General features: G+C 42.4%; 1 protein-coding gene across 1 annotated transcript in view; it reads left to right on the top strand.

Annotated features, from left to right (window-relative positions):
- The window catches only part of TTN (titin), a 371,903-nt gene that overhangs the window by 127,353 nt on the left and 225,624 nt on the right, over nucleotides 1-18,926 (top strand). The window contains 24 exon segments of the mRNA XM_048484469.1: nucleotides 32-310; nucleotides 414-692; nucleotides 799-1,086; nucleotides 2,814-3,101; nucleotides 4,413-4,694; nucleotides 6,701-6,979; nucleotides 7,076-7,357; nucleotides 7,491-7,769; nucleotides 7,883-8,170; nucleotides 8,296-8,574; nucleotides 8,670-8,948; nucleotides 9,050-9,328; nucleotides 9,897-10,184; nucleotides 10,448-10,735; nucleotides 12,942-13,223; nucleotides 13,771-14,049; nucleotides 14,158-14,439; nucleotides 14,533-14,811; nucleotides 15,555-15,842; nucleotides 15,963-16,241; nucleotides 16,363-16,641; nucleotides 16,753-17,031; nucleotides 17,610-17,897; nucleotides 18,113-18,400. Coding sequence (XP_048340426.1) covers nucleotides 32-310; nucleotides 414-692; nucleotides 799-1,086; nucleotides 2,814-3,101; nucleotides 4,413-4,694; nucleotides 6,701-6,979; nucleotides 7,076-7,357; nucleotides 7,491-7,769; nucleotides 7,883-8,170; nucleotides 8,296-8,574; nucleotides 8,670-8,948; nucleotides 9,050-9,328; nucleotides 9,897-10,184; nucleotides 10,448-10,735; nucleotides 12,942-13,223; nucleotides 13,771-14,049; nucleotides 14,158-14,439; nucleotides 14,533-14,811; nucleotides 15,555-15,842; nucleotides 15,963-16,241; nucleotides 16,363-16,641; nucleotides 16,753-17,031; nucleotides 17,610-17,897; nucleotides 18,113-18,400 — 6,780 coding nt within the window.

The following is an 18,926-nucleotide window of genomic DNA, read 5'->3' on the forward strand; positions in this document are numbered from 1 at the left end:
GTTCAACACATCACTTGTTTTCGTTCACTAGAACCACCAGTTTTTGTGAAGAAACTGAGTGACCATTGTGTGGAGCCGGGAAAATCCATAATTCTTGAGAGCAAATACACTGGTAGCCTTCCGATTTCGGTGACATGGAAGAAGAATGGTGCAACTTTAAGTCAGTCTGAAAAATGTAGTATCACAACAACAGATAGGTCATGCATTCTGGAAATCCTTAACAGCACAAAGGATGATCAAGGAGAATACACCTGCTTGGTAGAGAATGAAGCAGGAGAAGATGTTTGTGAAGCACTGGTGACCACTTTAGGTGTGTCTTTGGTGATATTTTAACTTTCTTTGTCAACCTGGTTTTAGTTCCTCTACTTGAGTGTCCTTGCCTTTATTCTGACCCTGATTCTTTGTGTTCCCAGAACCTCCTTATTTTGTTACACACTTGGCACCTCTTGAAGTGTCAGTTGGAGACTACACAACTTTGCAATGCCAAGTTGCTGGAACGCCAGAAATCACAATATCTTGGTACAAAGGTGATACAAAATTAAGATCTACTCCTGAGTACAAGATGTACATCAAAGACAACATGGCCAGCCTGGTATTTAACAAAGTGGATATCAGTGACAGTGGGGAATATATTTGCAAAGCAGAAAATAGTGTAGGAACCGCCTCTTCAAATGCCATCTTGACAGTTCAAGGTGATAATTTTATTTCAAACTGGTCAATCTTTACAGTTCTTCCGCTCTTAAATCCGTCTACATGTCCTGCGAAGCATACATTTACTGTGTACCTGCTTTCTTACAGAGCGAAAACGTCCACCTTCTTTTGCTAGGAAACTAAAAGACACAGAGCAAACGGTTGGCTTTCCAATAAAATTGGTCTGCCGTCTAAATGGGTCAGAACCTATCAGTGTTACTTGGTATAAGGATGGTGCTCCTTTAAGGGATGATTTTAACATGCAAGCCTCATACATTGATAACGTTGCAACGCTTCACCTGTTGCAAACAGAGATGAGTCACACTGGGCAGTACTCTTGCACAGCTACCAACCCTGTTGGAACCGCCACATCTAGTGCCAGGCTCACAGTCTCAGGTTTGTTTAATAACTGGCATTTTTGCTTCCTTCTTTATGTTCTGTCTGCTTCTTCTTTAATCCCTACAACCTATACAGCCATATGTTGTTTTTTAAAAAATAAAAATGAAGTCTTTAAGTCAGTGGTTCTCAACCTGGGGGTCGGGACCCCTTGGGGGGGGTGTCGAACGACCCTTTCACAGGGGTCGCCTAAGACGCTCTGCATCAGCGTTCTCCATCTGTAAAATGGATAAATGTTAGGGTTGGGGGTCACCACAACATGAGGAGCTGTATTAAAGGGTCGCGGCATTAGGAAGGTTGAGAACCGCTGCTTTAAGTGAAGGCATGTTGGAGGGGTGGCCTAACTGGAAGGGCCCAGGCTAGTCTGAACTCATCTGATCTCAGAAGCTAAGTAGGATGGGTCCTGGCTAGTACTTGAATGGGAGATGAACAAGGAATACCAGGTTCACTATGAAGAGGTAGGCAGTGGCAAGCCACCTCTGTTAATCTCTTGGCTTGAAAACCCTATGGCCGTGGTGGCGAACCTTTGGCACTCCAGATGTTATGGACTACAATTCCCATCAGCCCCTGTCAATTGGCCATGCTGGCAGGGGCTGATGGGAATTGTAATCCATAACATCTGGAGTGCCAAAGGTTCGCCGCCACGGCCCTATGGGGTTGCCGTAAGCATGCTGGGACTTGACAGCACTTTACACAAACATATTGGAGGGGTAAGTGAGATACTAGAATTAGCAGAAAGTGGAAAGGGTAATGGCAGGCAAAGATGTTTGTGGGATACAATATCCCTAGAGATATTTTGCAGAGAAGAAAATGATAAACCATTGTTCAAGTGATAACCATTCACAGATTAATGCCAGTGCACTAAAACAAGGGTACTATTTTGCAGGGTACTATTTATTACTTATTATAAAACCACATGTATGCTTCCACCTAACAGAAGAGTCACACGACAACCAGTATTTGAGCTGCAGAAGCTTTATGGATTATTTATTTATTCTATTTATATCCCACCACATCTCCAAGACTCAAGGCAGCTCACAATAAAACAACCAAATGAATACAATAAATACCACAAATATAAACATTTAAAACATCATAAATAAGTTTTAAAATGGATACACAGGTAGCGTAAAAAGCAACCCAACATGGGAAGCATAATAAGACCAGATGCATATGCCATATCCAAACAAGGACCGCAGATAATTTAGGAAGAGAAGGAAGGTCCGGCTGGCTCGACAGAAAAGGCCCGGCGGAATAGCTCTGTTTTGCACCCCCTGCGGAACTGAGACAGATCCTGCAGGGCCCCGATGTCACCAGGAACTGTGTTTCACCTGGCCAGGTAAAGACTGTAAATGCCATGGCCCGTGTTGAAGCCAGCCAAACAGTCCTGGGACCACCAGCAAATTCCCCTCCACAGACCGGAGGGGTCACCAATGGAGAGAGGCAGTCATGCAGATATGCAGGTCCATGACCACTAATGGCCTCAAGGGTTAATACCAAAACTTTGATTAATTGGCATGCTAATGTTTGGTTATGTTGAGTCATATATTATACCAATGTACTTACCCATATTGGCTGTTTGCTAGTCTCTTGTTCTGAACGCTGACTCTTTAATTATAAAACATGGCTGATCCCTGCCATAAAGAAACGATTACTCTATTTAGCTACATGTATTGAAAAGGGAGGGAAAAATCAACCAATGTTATATTCTTCCTTTTAATCTTCAGAACCCAAACAAGCTCCTTTGTTTGATATCACCCCTGAATCCAAAGACGTTCCAGTTGGAGAATATGTTGACTTTGAGTGTCATGTGACTGGAGCCCAACCAATACATGTCTCCTGGGCAAAAGATGGCCGAGAGATCCGGACAGGAGGGAACTATGCCATTACGTTTGTAGCAAATACAGCCTGTTTAAAAATTCTGAGAGTAGGCAAAGGAGACTCCGGACAGTATACCTGCCAAGCTAGCAATGATGTAGGAAAAGACTTTTGCTCAGCTCAGCTTAATGTGAAAGGTACTAAAATGTGGCTGGCCTTATTTCCATTTGTTACGCTGAAGAGGATGTCACGTTTCTCGAGGTTTCTTTTCCAAACAGGTTTCCCAATGATCGATGCTGAAATTAACAAGACCTCTTCCGAACGAGACATTTCTTGTGGAAATCAGTCTGTCGTCTTTACGTGAAATCTTTTCTCTTGCTTCTTGAAATTCTAGGACAGCTGGGGCTGGGGTGGATTATGCATGTGGTCATTTGATTTATTTTTTTAATCAGTGAAAGCCGTTGGCTGAGCTTTGTTCATGTTAAATGTTAAATGTAGGTTAGTGCAGTCTATGCAAGTAAGAGTGGATTTTTGAATTTAACATTTTATGTATAGTATGTATGTACTTAAAAACTAGCTACATGGGGAAAGACAGATGTCCCAATCCGTGAATGTACCTCTAGTGGAAGAGAAAAGCATTGCAGCTTGAGGAACCAGCAACAGGCCTCTTCATCTGCCACGGTTACAAGAGTTGCAAAGTCAGCACCTCCAAATTACGAACCTGAGAGGGATTTGAGAATGAAACCTCTCATATGGCCAGTCAAATGTCAGGTGGGGTGGGCCGTAGAAGTAGACAGAAGGAAATGTGTACTCCTGCCCCTCATTTGCACCTGACAAATAGGTGATCATCTCTTTGAGGGAGTTACGGCAAAAGCTTCGCAAATAACTAATCTCTTCTTAGGACATGGGAGGAAAAAGAAGAGATCTCATAGATGGAGCAGAAATTCCTGTTTCCCTTTACTCGCCTTTCTTGACAACTAATTGGGGCTGTGCCCAAATAACTGGGTTTCAGCTGCCTTCCTCCAGGCTCCATGTGAATACCCGGGGGCAGGGACACAAATTATTTTATTTAGATTTCCACTTAGGATCAAGATTTCTACTTAGTATTTGTCAGAAAGTCAGGGCTTTAATGGTTACCAAACCAGAAATTTCTCAAACTGTTTGAATAGCTGATATAGCCCATGTTCTCGAAATGCTCAAAGGTCTGTACTAGATATATGGTCGTTTTGTGTAATGGAAGCTACTTATAGAAAGAATATGTGAAAATATATGACACAGATGACCATAAAACACACGGGGGACTTACCCTTCCCGAAAGAGTTCGACCCGAGATGGACAGACTCTTTGAGACCCTTCTTGTTTCCCCCTCCCCCCAAGTTTAATTTTGGCTTGTTGTCATTGAACAATATCTGTGTAAATTATTATATGTATAATGTTCACAGTAAATCTTGCATGTTCTTAATTACAATAGCACAGTGCTGAATATTGTTTTACTTCCGGTTTCTCAGAACCTCCCAAGTTTGTAAAGAAGCTTGAAACCGCAAGAATGGTGAAACAGGGTGACTCATGCCAACTGGAATGTAAGATTAGCGGCTCCCCAGAAATCAAAATTGTGTGGTACAAGAATGACCACGAAATCAGTGTTAGCGACAAGCACAACATGACCTTCAGCGATGCCACGGCCGTGCTAACCATTGTGAATGCCAGCCTTGAAGACAGCGGAGATTACATTTGTGAGGCCCTCAATTCTGCCGGCGCTGCGAGCTGTAGTACTGTAATCACAATAAAAGGTTAGAGCCCGTGTTTCCACAGCCTTACTCACTACTTACCCCCTACCTTGTTTCTTCTCTGCTGTTGCAGAACTGGGTGAGGGAGGGGCCATGGTTCAGTGGTAGAGCATCTATTTGACATACAGAAGGTCCCAGGTTCAATCACAGGTATCGGCAGTTTGAGGGTTTAACAGTAGGTGGTGTGAAAGACCTTGGCCTGGGACCCTGGAGAGCCATAGACACAATTGACCTTGAGGGAATGTGGGTCTGATTGAGTAGAAGTCAGCTTCACGTGTTCACGTGCCATTAAACAACAGTAACAATGTTTATAAGTAGTAAAGTATAAGAGAGAGCAAAAATGGATGGAAATGCTGATTTGCAGGACCTGAGCACGTGATGCTAACATATTGTAAAATGATCTTGAGGTATGTCAGCGTAGAGGGAACAGCCTTATAGGACCAGATTCTGTTCTCCCTGAGGCAACACAGCTGCACATTAGCAGAAGACATTAATGAGTATAGCCCATTTCCCTTCATCCAGTTTGCGGTGGTCTAAGGTTTAAAGACACCCTACACCTCAACCAGGATATACTTCTTGAACATCTAACTAATCCCTAGGAGGTCAATGACGAGAGGCAACAGGTGGAGGGATCAAAGAAGTGGGTGATAATGAAAGACATGAATTTAGAAGAGGAGGAGGACCAGCTTTCAGTGTGGGGCCAGCTACAGGGCCCGTTAGCTGCTTGTCTGTTACCACCTAGCAATGCTCTATAGATAGCAAAGACATTAGATACTCACATAAAAAGAAGTCACAGGTTTTTTTTAGCTCTAAGTGCTCATAAAGATAGACGGGAAGTCAGTAAGAGTATACCATTGGTTAAGGAAGCTACAGAGACTAGAAATAGAGAAAAAAGAGTAGTTGAAGAATTATAAGATTCAAGTCAAGCATCTTAAAGCATCTTAAAGACCAAGTAGATCTCCAGGGTATAAGCTTTCTAGATTCAAGGCTCTCTCCATTGCACAAAGAGACCTTTTGACTTTTGAAAGTTTATACCCTGGAAATGTTGTTGTCTTTTAAGGTGACTTGAATCTTGCTGTTCCTCTTCAGATCAACATGGCTGACTTGGGTCCATTTCGCACAACCAAAATAAAACATTTGGAGGCAGGAAATGAAACATTTCCACCTGGGAGTTCGGCAGAGCTTTTAAGCCAAAGGGCTGTATTTCCAGCCTGAAAACATTTTAAATGCATGCTGGATTTTAGCGATTATGTTTCTGGAAAAACTTTCAAAATGTTTTCATTTGCTGTGCAATCTCTTTAGAACGTTTCCCACACCTCTTTGCAGTCCCCAGACTTCCTCCTGGTGCCATTTTCTGAGCTCGCTCTGGTAGCTTGCCTGCTTATTTTTGTCAGTTTTTTTAAAAAAAATTTGAGAGGTGATGTCTTCAGAGCCATGAAGACTCAACTTCTTGAGGATCGCAGCTTGAGGCGTCGAAGCTTCAAAGCTTTGGATCCATGAAGCATTAAAAAAGGGGGAACAATCATAAAATGGCAGCTAGGAATCCTTTCAAAGGGTTGAGTGCAAACAAACCGGGTGTGTGTGTGTGTGTGTGTGTGTGTGTGTGTGTGTGTGTGTGAAAACATTTTGCAAACGTTTTGCAAACATTTTAAGGGACTTGTGTGAAATGAGCCATTAGCCACTGTCTTGTTGAAGAATTATATGCTCTGTTCCCACAGTGAAACCATGGGGCATATTAAAGGTTAACTGAAGTTACACACTCAGTTCCTTTTGTGCAGTACGCTAAGAGAATTTGTGGAGAACTGTCCGGGTTTTTCAGGAGGGAATTTCTGGCAGTGGATACAGAAAGGGCACCAGTGTGGACATCTTATGTGGTCAGCACTTCTGAAAGCTGAAGAACTTACTTGGGAGCCTTAACTTCTGGCATCTGTCCTACCCCTCCTGGGAATTAAGAAACCACTCCCAGGGGTCCAATTACGCAAGCTCATTTTCATGTTCTTCTTTTATAGAACCTCCCGTTTTTAGCAAGAGGCCTAGCCCTGTTGACACCCTTAAGGGCTCTGATGTCATCCTTCAGTGTGAAATTGCAGGCACACCACCATTTGAAGTGGCATGGTTTAAGGATAGGAAGCAAGTCCGAAGCAGTAAGAAGTTCAAAGTTACAACAAAGAATTTCAGTGCCAGCGTTCACATTCTTAACCTTGAAACCGCGGACACCGGGGACTATCACTGCAAAGTTACAAACGAAGTGGGAAGCGATTCTTGCGTATGCCCAGTGAAGTTCAAAGGTTAGTTTTTCAACAGATTCTTCCGCGGCATTCTTATCTTTTACTCGTAATTTTTGTTTCCTCTCTTAACCACAGTTTGTTCTTTTCCCACACTAGAACCTCCTCGGTTTGTCAAGAAGCTGAGTGAATCCTCCACCTATGCTGGGGAACCCATCACCCTGAGGGCTGTAGTGGAAGGCTCCCATCCTATCTCCGTTGTATGGCTTAAGGACAAGGGTGAAATAATCCGGGAAAGCGAAAACATCCAGATTTCATTTTCAGATAACATCGCAACTCTTCAAATTGCGAATGCTGAAAGTACCAATAGTGGGAAGTACATCTGCCAGATTAAGAATGATGCTGGAATGCGAGAATGTGCAGGGCATTTGCAAGTTCTAGGTTGGTACTGGCGTCCATTCCCTTCTATTAAAAACGAAGTCCTAACTGCCTTTGCTATCTCAACAGTTATAATAATTTTCTTCTGAGTGTTGACTTCGCAACTCAATATTTTGGAATATCTCCTCCTTTCCAGAACCAGCTGTGATTTTAGAGAAACCAGAACCAATGATTGTTACGGCCGGGAATGCTTTTTCCTTGGAGTGCACAGTGGGAGGGACGCCAGAGTTAATTTCCAAGTGGTATAAAGATGGAAGAGAACTCACCAACAGTCGCAAACATCAGATTATCTTTTCCAACAAAGTGGCAACTCTTAAAGTTCTTTCCGCAGACCGGGAGGACAGGGGACTGTACACGTTCGAAGTACACAATGAAGTCGGGAAAAGCAGCTGCACCTGCTCAGTCGACATCTCAGGTTAGCCGAGACTGTTCCTTCTGACCCACCATTTCCCCTTCCTTTGTCCGTGTCTACTTAACAAGTCTTGGTCTCTTCTTAAACTGCTTTTTGTTGCTTTTCCTTCTACGCAGACCACGTTGTGCCTCCTTCCTTTGTAAAACGACTAAAAGAGACGTACGGTGTGCTGGGCTCTTCAGTTGTTTTGGAGTGCAAAGTTGCTGGGTCGCTTCCCATTTCAGTCACTTGGTTTTATGGTGGAAATGAGATTACCAGTGGGGACAAATATGAAACCATCTTTTCGGAAAATGTCTGTGCTTTGAAGGTGAATGCTCTGGATTCGTCCGATACGGGACCCTACACCTGCAGTGCTGCAAACGTCGCTGGCTCTGATGAGTGCAGCGCCTTCTTGACTGTGCAAGGTCAGTAGAGAATAGATAAGCCACATTTCTTCTCTGTGCGAATCTTTCGGGGAGATTCGTTTTACGAATAATTTGCCTACCTAGTACGTTAACTATTGTTTTGTTGTGTGTGTGTCCGAATCTAGAACCTCCATCTTTTGCAAAGTCACCTGATCCGTTAGAGGTTTTACCTGGGATGAGTGTAACATTCAGGGCTCTGATCAGAGGAACACCTCCATTCAAAGTTAATTGGTTTAAGGGAAGTAGAGAACTGGTGCCAGGGAAAACATGCAACATCGTCGTGGCGGATTCAACAGCAGAGCTGGAATTGTTTGAAGTAGGACCTCTCCAGACTGGAGATTATACCTGCCTGGCCACGAACGATGCTGGCAGTGCTTCGTGCACCACCCACCTTTTTGTCAAAGGTTTGTCCCAAATGGTATCCTGTAGTCTAATTGTGGCATGTACTCATGTGCAATATTCTTGGTCTGACCTTTTCTTTCCTCTAACTTCACCTCAGAACCCGCTGTCTTTGTAAAGAAGCTGAGCGATTTCAGCATAGAGCACGGCAAACCCATTGTCCTAGAAAGCACGTTCAGTGGGACACCTCCACTTTCGGTCACGTGGAAGAAGAATGGCTTAAACATCACACCATCTCCAAAATACAATATCACAACAACAGAAAAATCGGGCATACTGGAAATTCCTAGCGGTAGCAGAGAAGATGAAGGAGAATACTCATGCGAGATTGCAAATGATGCCGGGGAGGACACGTGCCATGCCCTGGTGTCAATCTTAGGTGTGTTACTGTCTTAAATTGGATGTCTGTTCTTATACTAGTTGCCATCATACAGCATGCTTCGTTTGATTGGGTATTGACGGTGGTCATTTGTCCTTCAGAACCGCCTCATTTTGTTAAACACTTGGAACGTTTGGAAGTGACCGTCGGAGAGCCTGCAACTTTACAATGTCAGGTTGCTGGGACCCCAGAAATTAAAGTGTCATGGTACAAGGGAGATACAAAGCTAAGATCGACTCCAGCTTATAAAATGCACTTCAAGAACAACGTAGCGTCACTTGCCTTCACCCAGGTGGACAACACAGACATTGGTGAATATGTTTGCAAAGCGGAAAACAGCGTTGGGTTTGCTTCTTCAACAGCAATGGTCACTGTCAAAGGTGAGGGCTTCTTTTCAGTTAATGGAACCTTATAATTTTATTTATTTATTTATTTGTGGGTTTTGTATACCGCCCTACCCCCGAAGGGCTCTTTATAATTATAAGTATAAATAGTGTACATGAAGTACGTTAAAGGCATATTCTATTCACATTGTGGGTACAGTGTGTGTTATAGGGTTCAGTAACTGCCTGTTTCTTGGTTCCTATGTGCATACTTAGTCATGCATGCAGACTGTGTGTGAAACTTTTAGAAGGAATAGAAATGTGAATAAAAAACTCCAGTGCTCCTGTCCAGCCATCTGTTTCCATACTTTGGAAATTACTCGTGATCTGAACATGAGCAACTTGCATTGATTCGGGCATGGGGTGGGGAGCTGGAAGGGAATTTGAGATTTGTGAGTGGACCTCCCATTTTTTCTACGCTCGTGCGTACATGGGAAAGGGGGAGGAAACTTCCGAGTCAAATCAGGATCTTCTGCCCTTGTGGTCCAAGTACAACACACTCTCAAATGTCCTTTTATTAATCTTACGGTATAAATTATTATAAGCTCCAATATTTCTTTTGCAGACCGTAAACTTCCACCTTCGTTTACAAGAAAGCTGAAAGACCTTCAGGAGACCATTGGTGCTCCAGTCACCTTCGATTGCCGAATAACCGGCTCCGAACCTATTGAGACGTCTTGGTACAAAGATGGGGTGTTGCTGAGCGGAGACGAAAACATTCAAATAGCCTTCCTAAATAACGTAGCGACTCTTCAGATCTTGCAGACCAATGAAGGTCACAGCGGCCAGTACACTTGCTCTGCTCACAACGCTATTGGAAAAGCTTCTTCTGCTGCTAAGCTCCAACTCACAGGTTTGTACTAAATTTAACCTCCGGGTACGTAGCTTTGGTTTCATCCAAAAGGACAGATCGGGGGTGTCTGTGAGAAAGTATGAGACAGGGCCATTTTGAAGGGCTTGCATCAACAAGACATGTGTTTTTGCTGTGTGGGTCTGCAGTTGAAGAGCAAGATTTCAGTCTAGTAGCACCTTAGAGACCAACAAGATTCCTAGGATTTAAGCTTTCAAGGATCAAAGCTCCCTTCATCAGATACCATTGTACACTTTTCTTTTTAGAACACCTGAAACCTCCGTTCTTTGATCTAAAACCTTTGCCCCTCGATGTCGCTCTCGGGGAAAGTGGTTCTTTCAAGTGCCACGTCACAGGATCGGCGCCTCTGAAAGTCACTTGGGCAAAAGATAACCGAGAGATCCGCCCTGGCGGGAATTACAAGATCACCCTGGTAGAAAATACTGCCACCCTTACAATTCTTAAAGTAGGTAAAGGGGATGCTGGACTGTACACCTGCTACGCAAGCAACGATGCCGGGAAGGATTCTTGTGCAGCTCAGCTGAGCTTCAAAGGTAATTTACGAAACAGCGGTTTTGTTTTCTTCTTTAGCCCCTTTTTTGTAATGGGGGGCTAAAGGGGTGGGACTCGTTTGAAAGGGGGGGACTCGTCTGACGTTTGAAATGGACACAGTGGAGAGGTTCCCTGAAGAACATCAGTATCCAATAAAATCTTTTTAGGATTTTTACATGAAGTTTATTTCAGTGTGAAAATTAATACTGCACCATGCCTCGCATTTATGGCTTGCGATGTGGTTTAAACTTAGTAACGTGTAGAAATGCACTAGGCTGTAAACTGTCTGAATATAGAGTGCCCTTAAATATGTGATACTTATGTGGGATGTATTTTTAGGTGAAAAATGATGGGTAACTTTCTTCCGTAGATGTGTGATTGACTGTGCAGCCCTAAGCAAATTTTTACCTTTTATGTTCATTGAAGTCAATGGGCTTAGGAGGGTATAATTTCTTTGGTTTGCGCTATAAACTGTAGAGATTTGAAGTCCAAAATTAGGCAGGCACTGGGCTGGAATGATAAGGGAAAAGATAGTGTTATAACAGAATTATAAGCATCCGTGTTTTTAACAGATGATCCAAGGATATTTTGAGAAAATTCTTGCATGAAATCATATTTCAGGAAGAAAATGCATGTCAACAGTGCAATCTTAAGAAGAGTTGCACCAATGCATTTAAATTGGCTTAGATTGGAGTAACTCCCCTTCGGATTGCACTGTAAATATTGTACATCTGGAAAGGATCTGGGCGGATCTTGGGATATTGTGTCCAATATCAACAGGATTATTGAGCCATCTGGCAGGGTCTCAGTAACAATCTGTGACCTGCGCAGGCAGTAAAAGACAGATGCCGTTTTTCATGCCAGCATCACCTGTCCAATGTTGTCCTGAAATGCGGTTGTCAGAGGCACAAAAACCTTGCCAGAAGAAAGTCGGCAGTTCTAAATACTGAACACTTGGCTAGCTTAGAAACAATCAGTACAAAGGCCTTTCCCAAAAGAAAGAAAAAGGAAGGAATCTTGCCCCGAATAAAAACGTAGGGAGAAAGTAACTGGGTATTTATTTCACGAGCTATGTGGCAAGGATGGGTCACATTCTCTTCTTTCCCTTCCAAGAGATGGGTTGTGTAGCTCTGAGTCTGGGAGGGAAAGCAGATCAGTTATTATTATTATTATTATTATTATTATTATTATTATTATTATTATTATTATTATTATTATTATTATTATTATTATTATTATTATTATTATTAAAAACCGCCCTCCCCCGAAGGGCTCAGGGCGGCAAACAAACAAATAGAGCACAAATAATATCAAATTTTAAAATAGTTATTAAATATGGCTCTATATGTTAAAATCGACCCCCATTAAAATGCAGCATCTATCAAAATTACCAATGGCGTCCTACTCGTAGTCCCCTAAGAAAAGAGGGGGGGGGAGGAAAGAAGTTGACATTAGTGCTGTGTTGGGCACAAACAGTGCAGCCCCCGTGCCTACAGCAAGGTGCTGGGTGTTCTATGGGGCATGAGAATGAAAGGGGGAAAATACTGCTGCACCATCAGATGTGATTTGGATTTTCCTCTGTTTGCTTTTTCCTTATCTTCGGGAGGAACCGTTTGGAGGAAAAATATTCAGGGAGTGGAATGGAGGGGGGAGGGGGAGGGGGGAATGCTGAATAGGGGATAGGCGGTCACTACAGACGATTTGCAAAACTGAACGTGATTTTGTTGCTATATTATTCAATCTCAAGTAGTGCATGTTGTGGAGGATTAGGTTGGTTGCCTCATGAATAAAACCTAATAAAAGGTTTTAAACAGATTTTGTTCTTGTTTGGAGTAGAAGGAAGATCTTTGTGCTGTTCTCTGGTGTGAAATACACACGTGACCAGAGTAAAATATATGCAAAGTTTCACACCGAAATGCTTTTGAGCTAGGTATCTGTTGTACTTGAATCATTTGAATCAAAGAGCACTTTAAAGACTAACAAGTTTATTTGAGCAAGTCAGAACTCACTTCTTCAGGTGTACTTGATTATTTCATGGATTTGCGCTGTAAAGAATCTGGTAGCTCTCTCATCCTGACAGTATAAATCACTTTCCCAGTCTGCTTTGGGACAGTTACACAGATGTCTCAAGTTTCTTGAGATCTTGAATACTAACATATTCTGTTCTTTATCTCATGAATGCTTCTCTTGGTTATTTTTTTCCGCTAGAACCACCAAGGTTTGTTAAGAAGTTAGACTCCTCCAGAATTATAAAAGAACATGACTCAACCAGATTCGAATGCAGGATAGGTGGTTCTCCTGAAATTAATGTTCTGTGGTTCAGAGGTGACACACAAATTCATCCCAGTGATAAATACAGCATGTCCTTCATTGACTCGGTGGCGGTCATTGAAATGAACAATTTGAACACTGAAGACAGCGGAGACTACACTTGTGAAGCCCAGAATTCAGCGGGTAGTGCCAATAGCAGTACTTCTTTGAAAGTGAAAGGTCAGAACCCATTCTTTTTCTGAAATTCTCCACCCTGATTTTGAGGGCTTGCTAGTTTCCCATGAAATGAGCTGATTACATTTTTCAATAAAGGCTAACCGTGGATCAGGAGCAGCAGTGGCGTAGGAGGTTAAGAGCTTGTGTATCTAATCTGGAGGAACCGGGTTTGATTCCCAGCTCTGCCGCCTGAGCTGTGGAGGTTTATCTGGGGAATTCAGATTAGCCTGTACACTCCCACACACGCCAGCTGGGTGACCTTGGGCTACTCACAGCTTCTCAGAGCCCTCTCAGCCCCACCTACCTCACAGGGTGTTTGTTGTGAGGGGGGAAGGGCAAGGAGATTGTCAGCCCCTTTGAGTCTCCTGCAGGAGAGAAAGGGGGGCTATAAATCCAAACTCTTCTTCTTCTTCTTTGTTTGCGTCAGGAACTCCCTCTTACATGCATTTGTCCTCGTATTCCCTTGCATAATATTACTGATGTGTGCATCCATCTCCTTCTGACGTCACCCCTTTAAATGTAATCAGAATTCAAACCTCCTCTTTTGTAGCTCCTCCTGTTTTCCGCAAGAAGCCCCGCCCCGTGGAAACTCTGAAAGGCTTTGACGTTCACCTTGAATGTGAGCTCCAAGGCACCCCTCCTTTCAAAATTTCCTGGTATAAAGACAAAAGAGAGATTAGAGGGAGCAAGAAGTACAAGATTTTGTCTGAGAATTACCTCGCTAGCATCCACATTCTCAACGTCGATGCTGCCGACATTGGTGAATATCACTGTAAAGCAGTGAATGACGTGGGAAGCGACACCTGCATTTGCTCTGTGTTACTGAAAGGTTTGTAAAAGAAAAAAAAGTCTTTCCATAATCAGTCTTCCGCAGTAGTTCCGTTTCACCTTCCTTCTCTTATATATTCTTTGTGCATTTTCCATTTTCTTTCATTAGCACCCCCTAAATTTGTGAAAAAACTTAACGATATCTCTGCTGTGGTTGGCGAGCCGGCCGAACTACAAGCCACAGTGGAAGGTTCTGAACCAATTTCTGTCCTGTGGCTGAAGGACAAAGGCGAAATCATCAGAGAAAGTGAAAATCTCTGGATGGTCTATTCAGAAAAAGTTGCTATTCTTCAGATTGCAAATGTCGAACCCACCAATACCGGGAAATACACCTGCCAGATTAAAAATGATGCTGGAAGTCAGGAATGCTTTGCTACTTTGTCAGTTCTAGGTTTGTACAAAACAATTGACATCCCCACAGAATAATATCTTATTACATTGTCTCTATTTGCCAATGTCACTCCAATGTTGCATCTTATTCCAGAGCCAGCAACTATAATAGAGAAACCGGGACCAATGACAGTCACATCTGGAGATTCTTGTACTTTAGAGTGCCTAGTAGCTGGGACACCAGAGCTCAATGCTCGGTGGTTCAAGGATGGACATGAACTTTCTACTGACCATAAATACAAAATCACTTTCTTCAACAAAGTGTCTGGGCTTAAGATTCTCAATGCAGGAGTAGAGGACAGTGGAGAGTATACATTTGAGGTGAAAAACAGCGTTGGCCAAAGCAGTTGTACTGCTTCCGTACAGGTTTCAGGTCAGTTGGTTTATTTAGGGAAGGGGGGATATCAATTCTGAATTTCTTTTCCACCCCTGAGAGCCAGCATGGTGTAGTGGTTAAGAGCAGGTGGATTCTAATCTGGAGAACCGGGTTTGATTCCCCACTCCTCCACCTGAGTGGCGGAGGCTTATCTGGTGAACCAGATGGGTTTCCGCACTCCTACATTATTGCTGGGTGACCTTGGGCCAGTCACAGTTCTTTAGAACTCTCTCAGCCCCACCTACCTCACAAGGTGTCCGTTGTGGGGAGAGGAAGGGAAAGGAGCTTGCAAGCCACCTTGAGTCTCCTTACAAGAGAGAAAGGTGGGGTATAAATCCAAACTCCTCTTCTTCTCTTTAAAGAGTGTATGCATTTATTTGGTAAATTTCTAAATCTTGCTTGGTATGATATGAGGAATCCATGGATCACGTCATCTGGAAAGTTCCCTAGAGCATTTACTTGCCGGAAGTGGAACATGTGGCAATTACATATGAATCTTGCTGCATGAGCTTTCACCCAAACAATGCAATATTTTTGCTTTACCTCTTGTAACACTTGGTGTATGAAGAGAATCAGCATGTCTTTCTAAATGAGAAGAGAGTACATTCCTCTTTTCAAAGTCTCAAGGAAGCAATAGAGATTCTTCTGTCACTCATCACCGACAAAAAAAAGTCACTATTGCCATTAAACAGAAATCTATGACCACGTCATAACATTTATCTTTATTTTATGCTCTTCAGATCGCATTATACCTCCTTCATTTACAAAAACACTGAAAGAAACACATGGTCTTGTGGGTTCATCCACTGTGCTAGAGTGCAAAGTGATTGGATCCCCTCCTATCTCAGTTTCCTGGTTCCACGATGGAGAAGAAATCACTAGCGGTGAAAAGTATCAGGCAACCCTTACAGATAACACATGCTCTTTGAGAGTAAATGCTCTCCAAGAGTCAGATGTGGGTAATTATTCTTGCACCGCCACAAATGTAGCTGGATATGATGAATGCGATGCATACTTAATTGTCCGAGGTAAATATTTAAAATAATGTCGTCATTAAAATGTCAAACTCTTGATATTCTTCTGTTTTGTTTTGTAAAACCAGCTGCCTTCATGCAAAAATGTATAATCCTCTTTTCATCTTTGCCTAGAACCTCCATCTTTTGTGAAGAAGCCTGAATCTTTGCAAGTTTTGTCAGGGGCCAATATAACATTGACAAGTATTATTAAAGGAACTCCTCCACTTGATGTGAAATGGTTTAGGGGTAGTGTTGAGCTTGTCCCGGGACACAGATGTAACATTTCTCTAGAAGAATCGGTTGCTGAGTTGGAGCTGTTTGATGTCCACCCAGTCCAAAGTGGAGACTATACCTGCATTGTTAGCAATGAAGCTGGCAAAATTTCTTGCACGACCCATGTCTTTATCAAAGGTTTGGGTTTTTTTCTCATTTTTATAGCAGCTTAGAATCCTTATCTAAGGATAAGATTTCATCCATGTACCTTAGAAGAGTTTCTTTAATTTTTTTTTTACTCTTACATTATCTTTGTTAGAACCAGCCAAATTCGTGAAGAAGTTGAATGACTTGAACGTTGAGAAAGGAAAGCAGTTAACCCTAGAATGCACATATACGGGCACATCTCCTATTGGAGTTTCTTGGAAGAAAAATGGTGTCAATGTATCTCAGTCAGAAAAATATAATATTACAACAACAGAAACATCTGCCATACTGGAGATCTCTAACATCAAAAACGATGACGCTGGGCTTTATTCTTGCTACATAGAAAATGATTCGGGACAAGACAATTCTCAGGCTACGATCTCAGTATTAGGTTTGTGGCCTATTGAAAAATGATTTTGAAGAGAAATCATAACATCTGTTGTCTGGTTTGTCAGGACGGATGATTTGGTTTGATAACTAAGTCCGTGTGTTTATTCTTTAGAACCACCCTATTTTGTGAGAAATGTGGAGCCCGTCCAGGTGACAGTCGGAGATTCTGCATCCTTGCAGTGCCAGATTGCTGGAACACAAGAAATCACTGTCTCTTGGTACAAAGGAGACACTAAACTGAGAGCAACCCCTACCTCTAAAATGCACTTTAAAAACCAAGTGGCCACTCTGGTGTTCAACCAGGTGGACAGTAATGACAGCGGAGAGTATATCTGCAAAGCCGAAAATAGCGTTGGGGAAGCTTCATCGTCGGCACTACTGACTGTTCAAGGTGAATATTGCCATCAGCACTCAAAGGGATTGTTGTTATTCTTTCCAAACGTATCGTGCTTCAATAAAATGAAGCCAGGTCTAATTTGGGAAACATCTCGACTTATTCTTTAATGGAACTGTGTAACACAGAATTTCCATAACCTCAAAACAAGCAAGCTGAGATGTTGTCATAAAACGCTGGGGGTCGCAACTCTGCCATCTAGCTGATCAGAGAGCTTCGTCGTAAAGAGATTTTGTACTGCTGGGCTTCAATCATTTCTTCCTATCTTGAATGATCAAGCAGTTAACTATACTTTTTTTAAAAAAAATCCCATCTGCTGTGTTGTCTTCTGTTTATCTGACAAGTATTGTTGGGAAACATTTCTGACAACAATGTCCACAACCCAGCTAAAGTTGGAGAAAGTTTGTCACAACTAACTTAAATCTCACTAAATTCAATGCGGGTTCGTCACAACTGACTGCCATTGGATTAGGGGCATATATAATACATATCTTCAGTTTTATCTTTGTCAGGAATCTTATGAAGTGAATTATCACTTTAAAAGCCTTCATTGAACAATGTTTGCTTTCTTGCAGAGCGTAAGCTTCCTCCTTCATTCTCTCGCAAGTTAAGAGATGTTCACGAAACGGTGGGCTTACCGGTCACCTTTGACTGTGGCATTACTGGCTCTGAGCCTATTGAAGTAACTTGGTCTAAAAATGGTGTGCAAATAAGGGATGGCTATAACGTGCAGACATCTTTCTTGAATAATGTGGCAACACTACAGATCTCCCAAACTGACATGAGTCTTGCCGGACAATACACTTGCACAGCCTCCAATGCAATTGGTACCACTTCTTCCAGTGCCAGATTAATCCTTACAGGTTGGTCGAATTTTAAGCATACATTTTCCCCAGATGTTGTCAACTGAAATTTCATGGAGTATTGCTAATTGCATCCAAATTCTATGCCTACCACATACCCATCCTGTGATCTGGGCTTAGTCCTCATGTTTTCATGTGGTTTTATTTATAAGTCTTATCGGTTATAACTCATATGTACCAAATTACCCATTGCCTCTGCTTTTTCTGCACTTTAGAAGGGAAGACTCCTCCGTTCTTTGACATCCCAATCGCACCTGTTGATGCAGTTGCTGGCGACAGTGCTGACTTTGAATGCCACATTTCCGGGACACGCCCAATTAAAGTCACATGGTCAAAAGATAACAGAGAATTGCGAACTGGAGGGAACATCCAAATCAGTTTTGTGGAAAATATAGCCCATTTGACAATTTTGAAAGTTGACAAAGGAGACTCTGGAAAATACTCTTGTAATGCTAGTAATGAAGTAGGGAAAGAGTCCTGCACAGCTCAACTTAATATTAAAGGTACTGAAACTTTCATATGCAGGATAAAAACTGGATTCTGTGATGTATGGATACATTATTATAAAATAGGAATTCAGCCCCTTTTGTTGCACAGCATGCTTTCTGGATCTGAGCTTCAGTTATAATATGTTACCCTGTAAATGGTTAAATTATCTGTAAATTTGTAAATGCATCAAGAGAACTCTATGTACTAATAGCAGCCAAATACGAGAATACTTGAATTTGGTGACTGGAACTATGAATGGGTAAGACAGATCTTTCCTCCAACCTGAAAACAGCCCCAGGTTTGCAGGAAAATGTGAAAGCTCAAAACAACAACCCGACAACACTGGGTGTTTTAAAACCCCTGAAAATAATGAGGAGTACTTGTAGCTTTAAGAAATGAAGACACCTCTTTTGTCATTGCTAGGTGACAACAGATTCCAGGCTTCATTCTGTCTGTAAAAGGCGGGGGGAGGGGGATTTTAGTCTTAAAGGGAACTCTCACTGGGGCCAGGCCTGGGTCTTAGGGTTGCCAGCTCCAGGT

Source organism: Sphaerodactylus townsendi, linkage group LG02 (assembly GCF_021028975.2).
Source record: "Sphaerodactylus townsendi isolate TG3544 linkage group LG02, MPM_Stown_v2.3, whole genome shotgun sequence".
In the NCBI taxonomy this organism is placed as follows: Eukaryota; Metazoa; Chordata; class Lepidosauria; order Squamata; family Sphaerodactylidae; genus Sphaerodactylus; species Sphaerodactylus townsendi.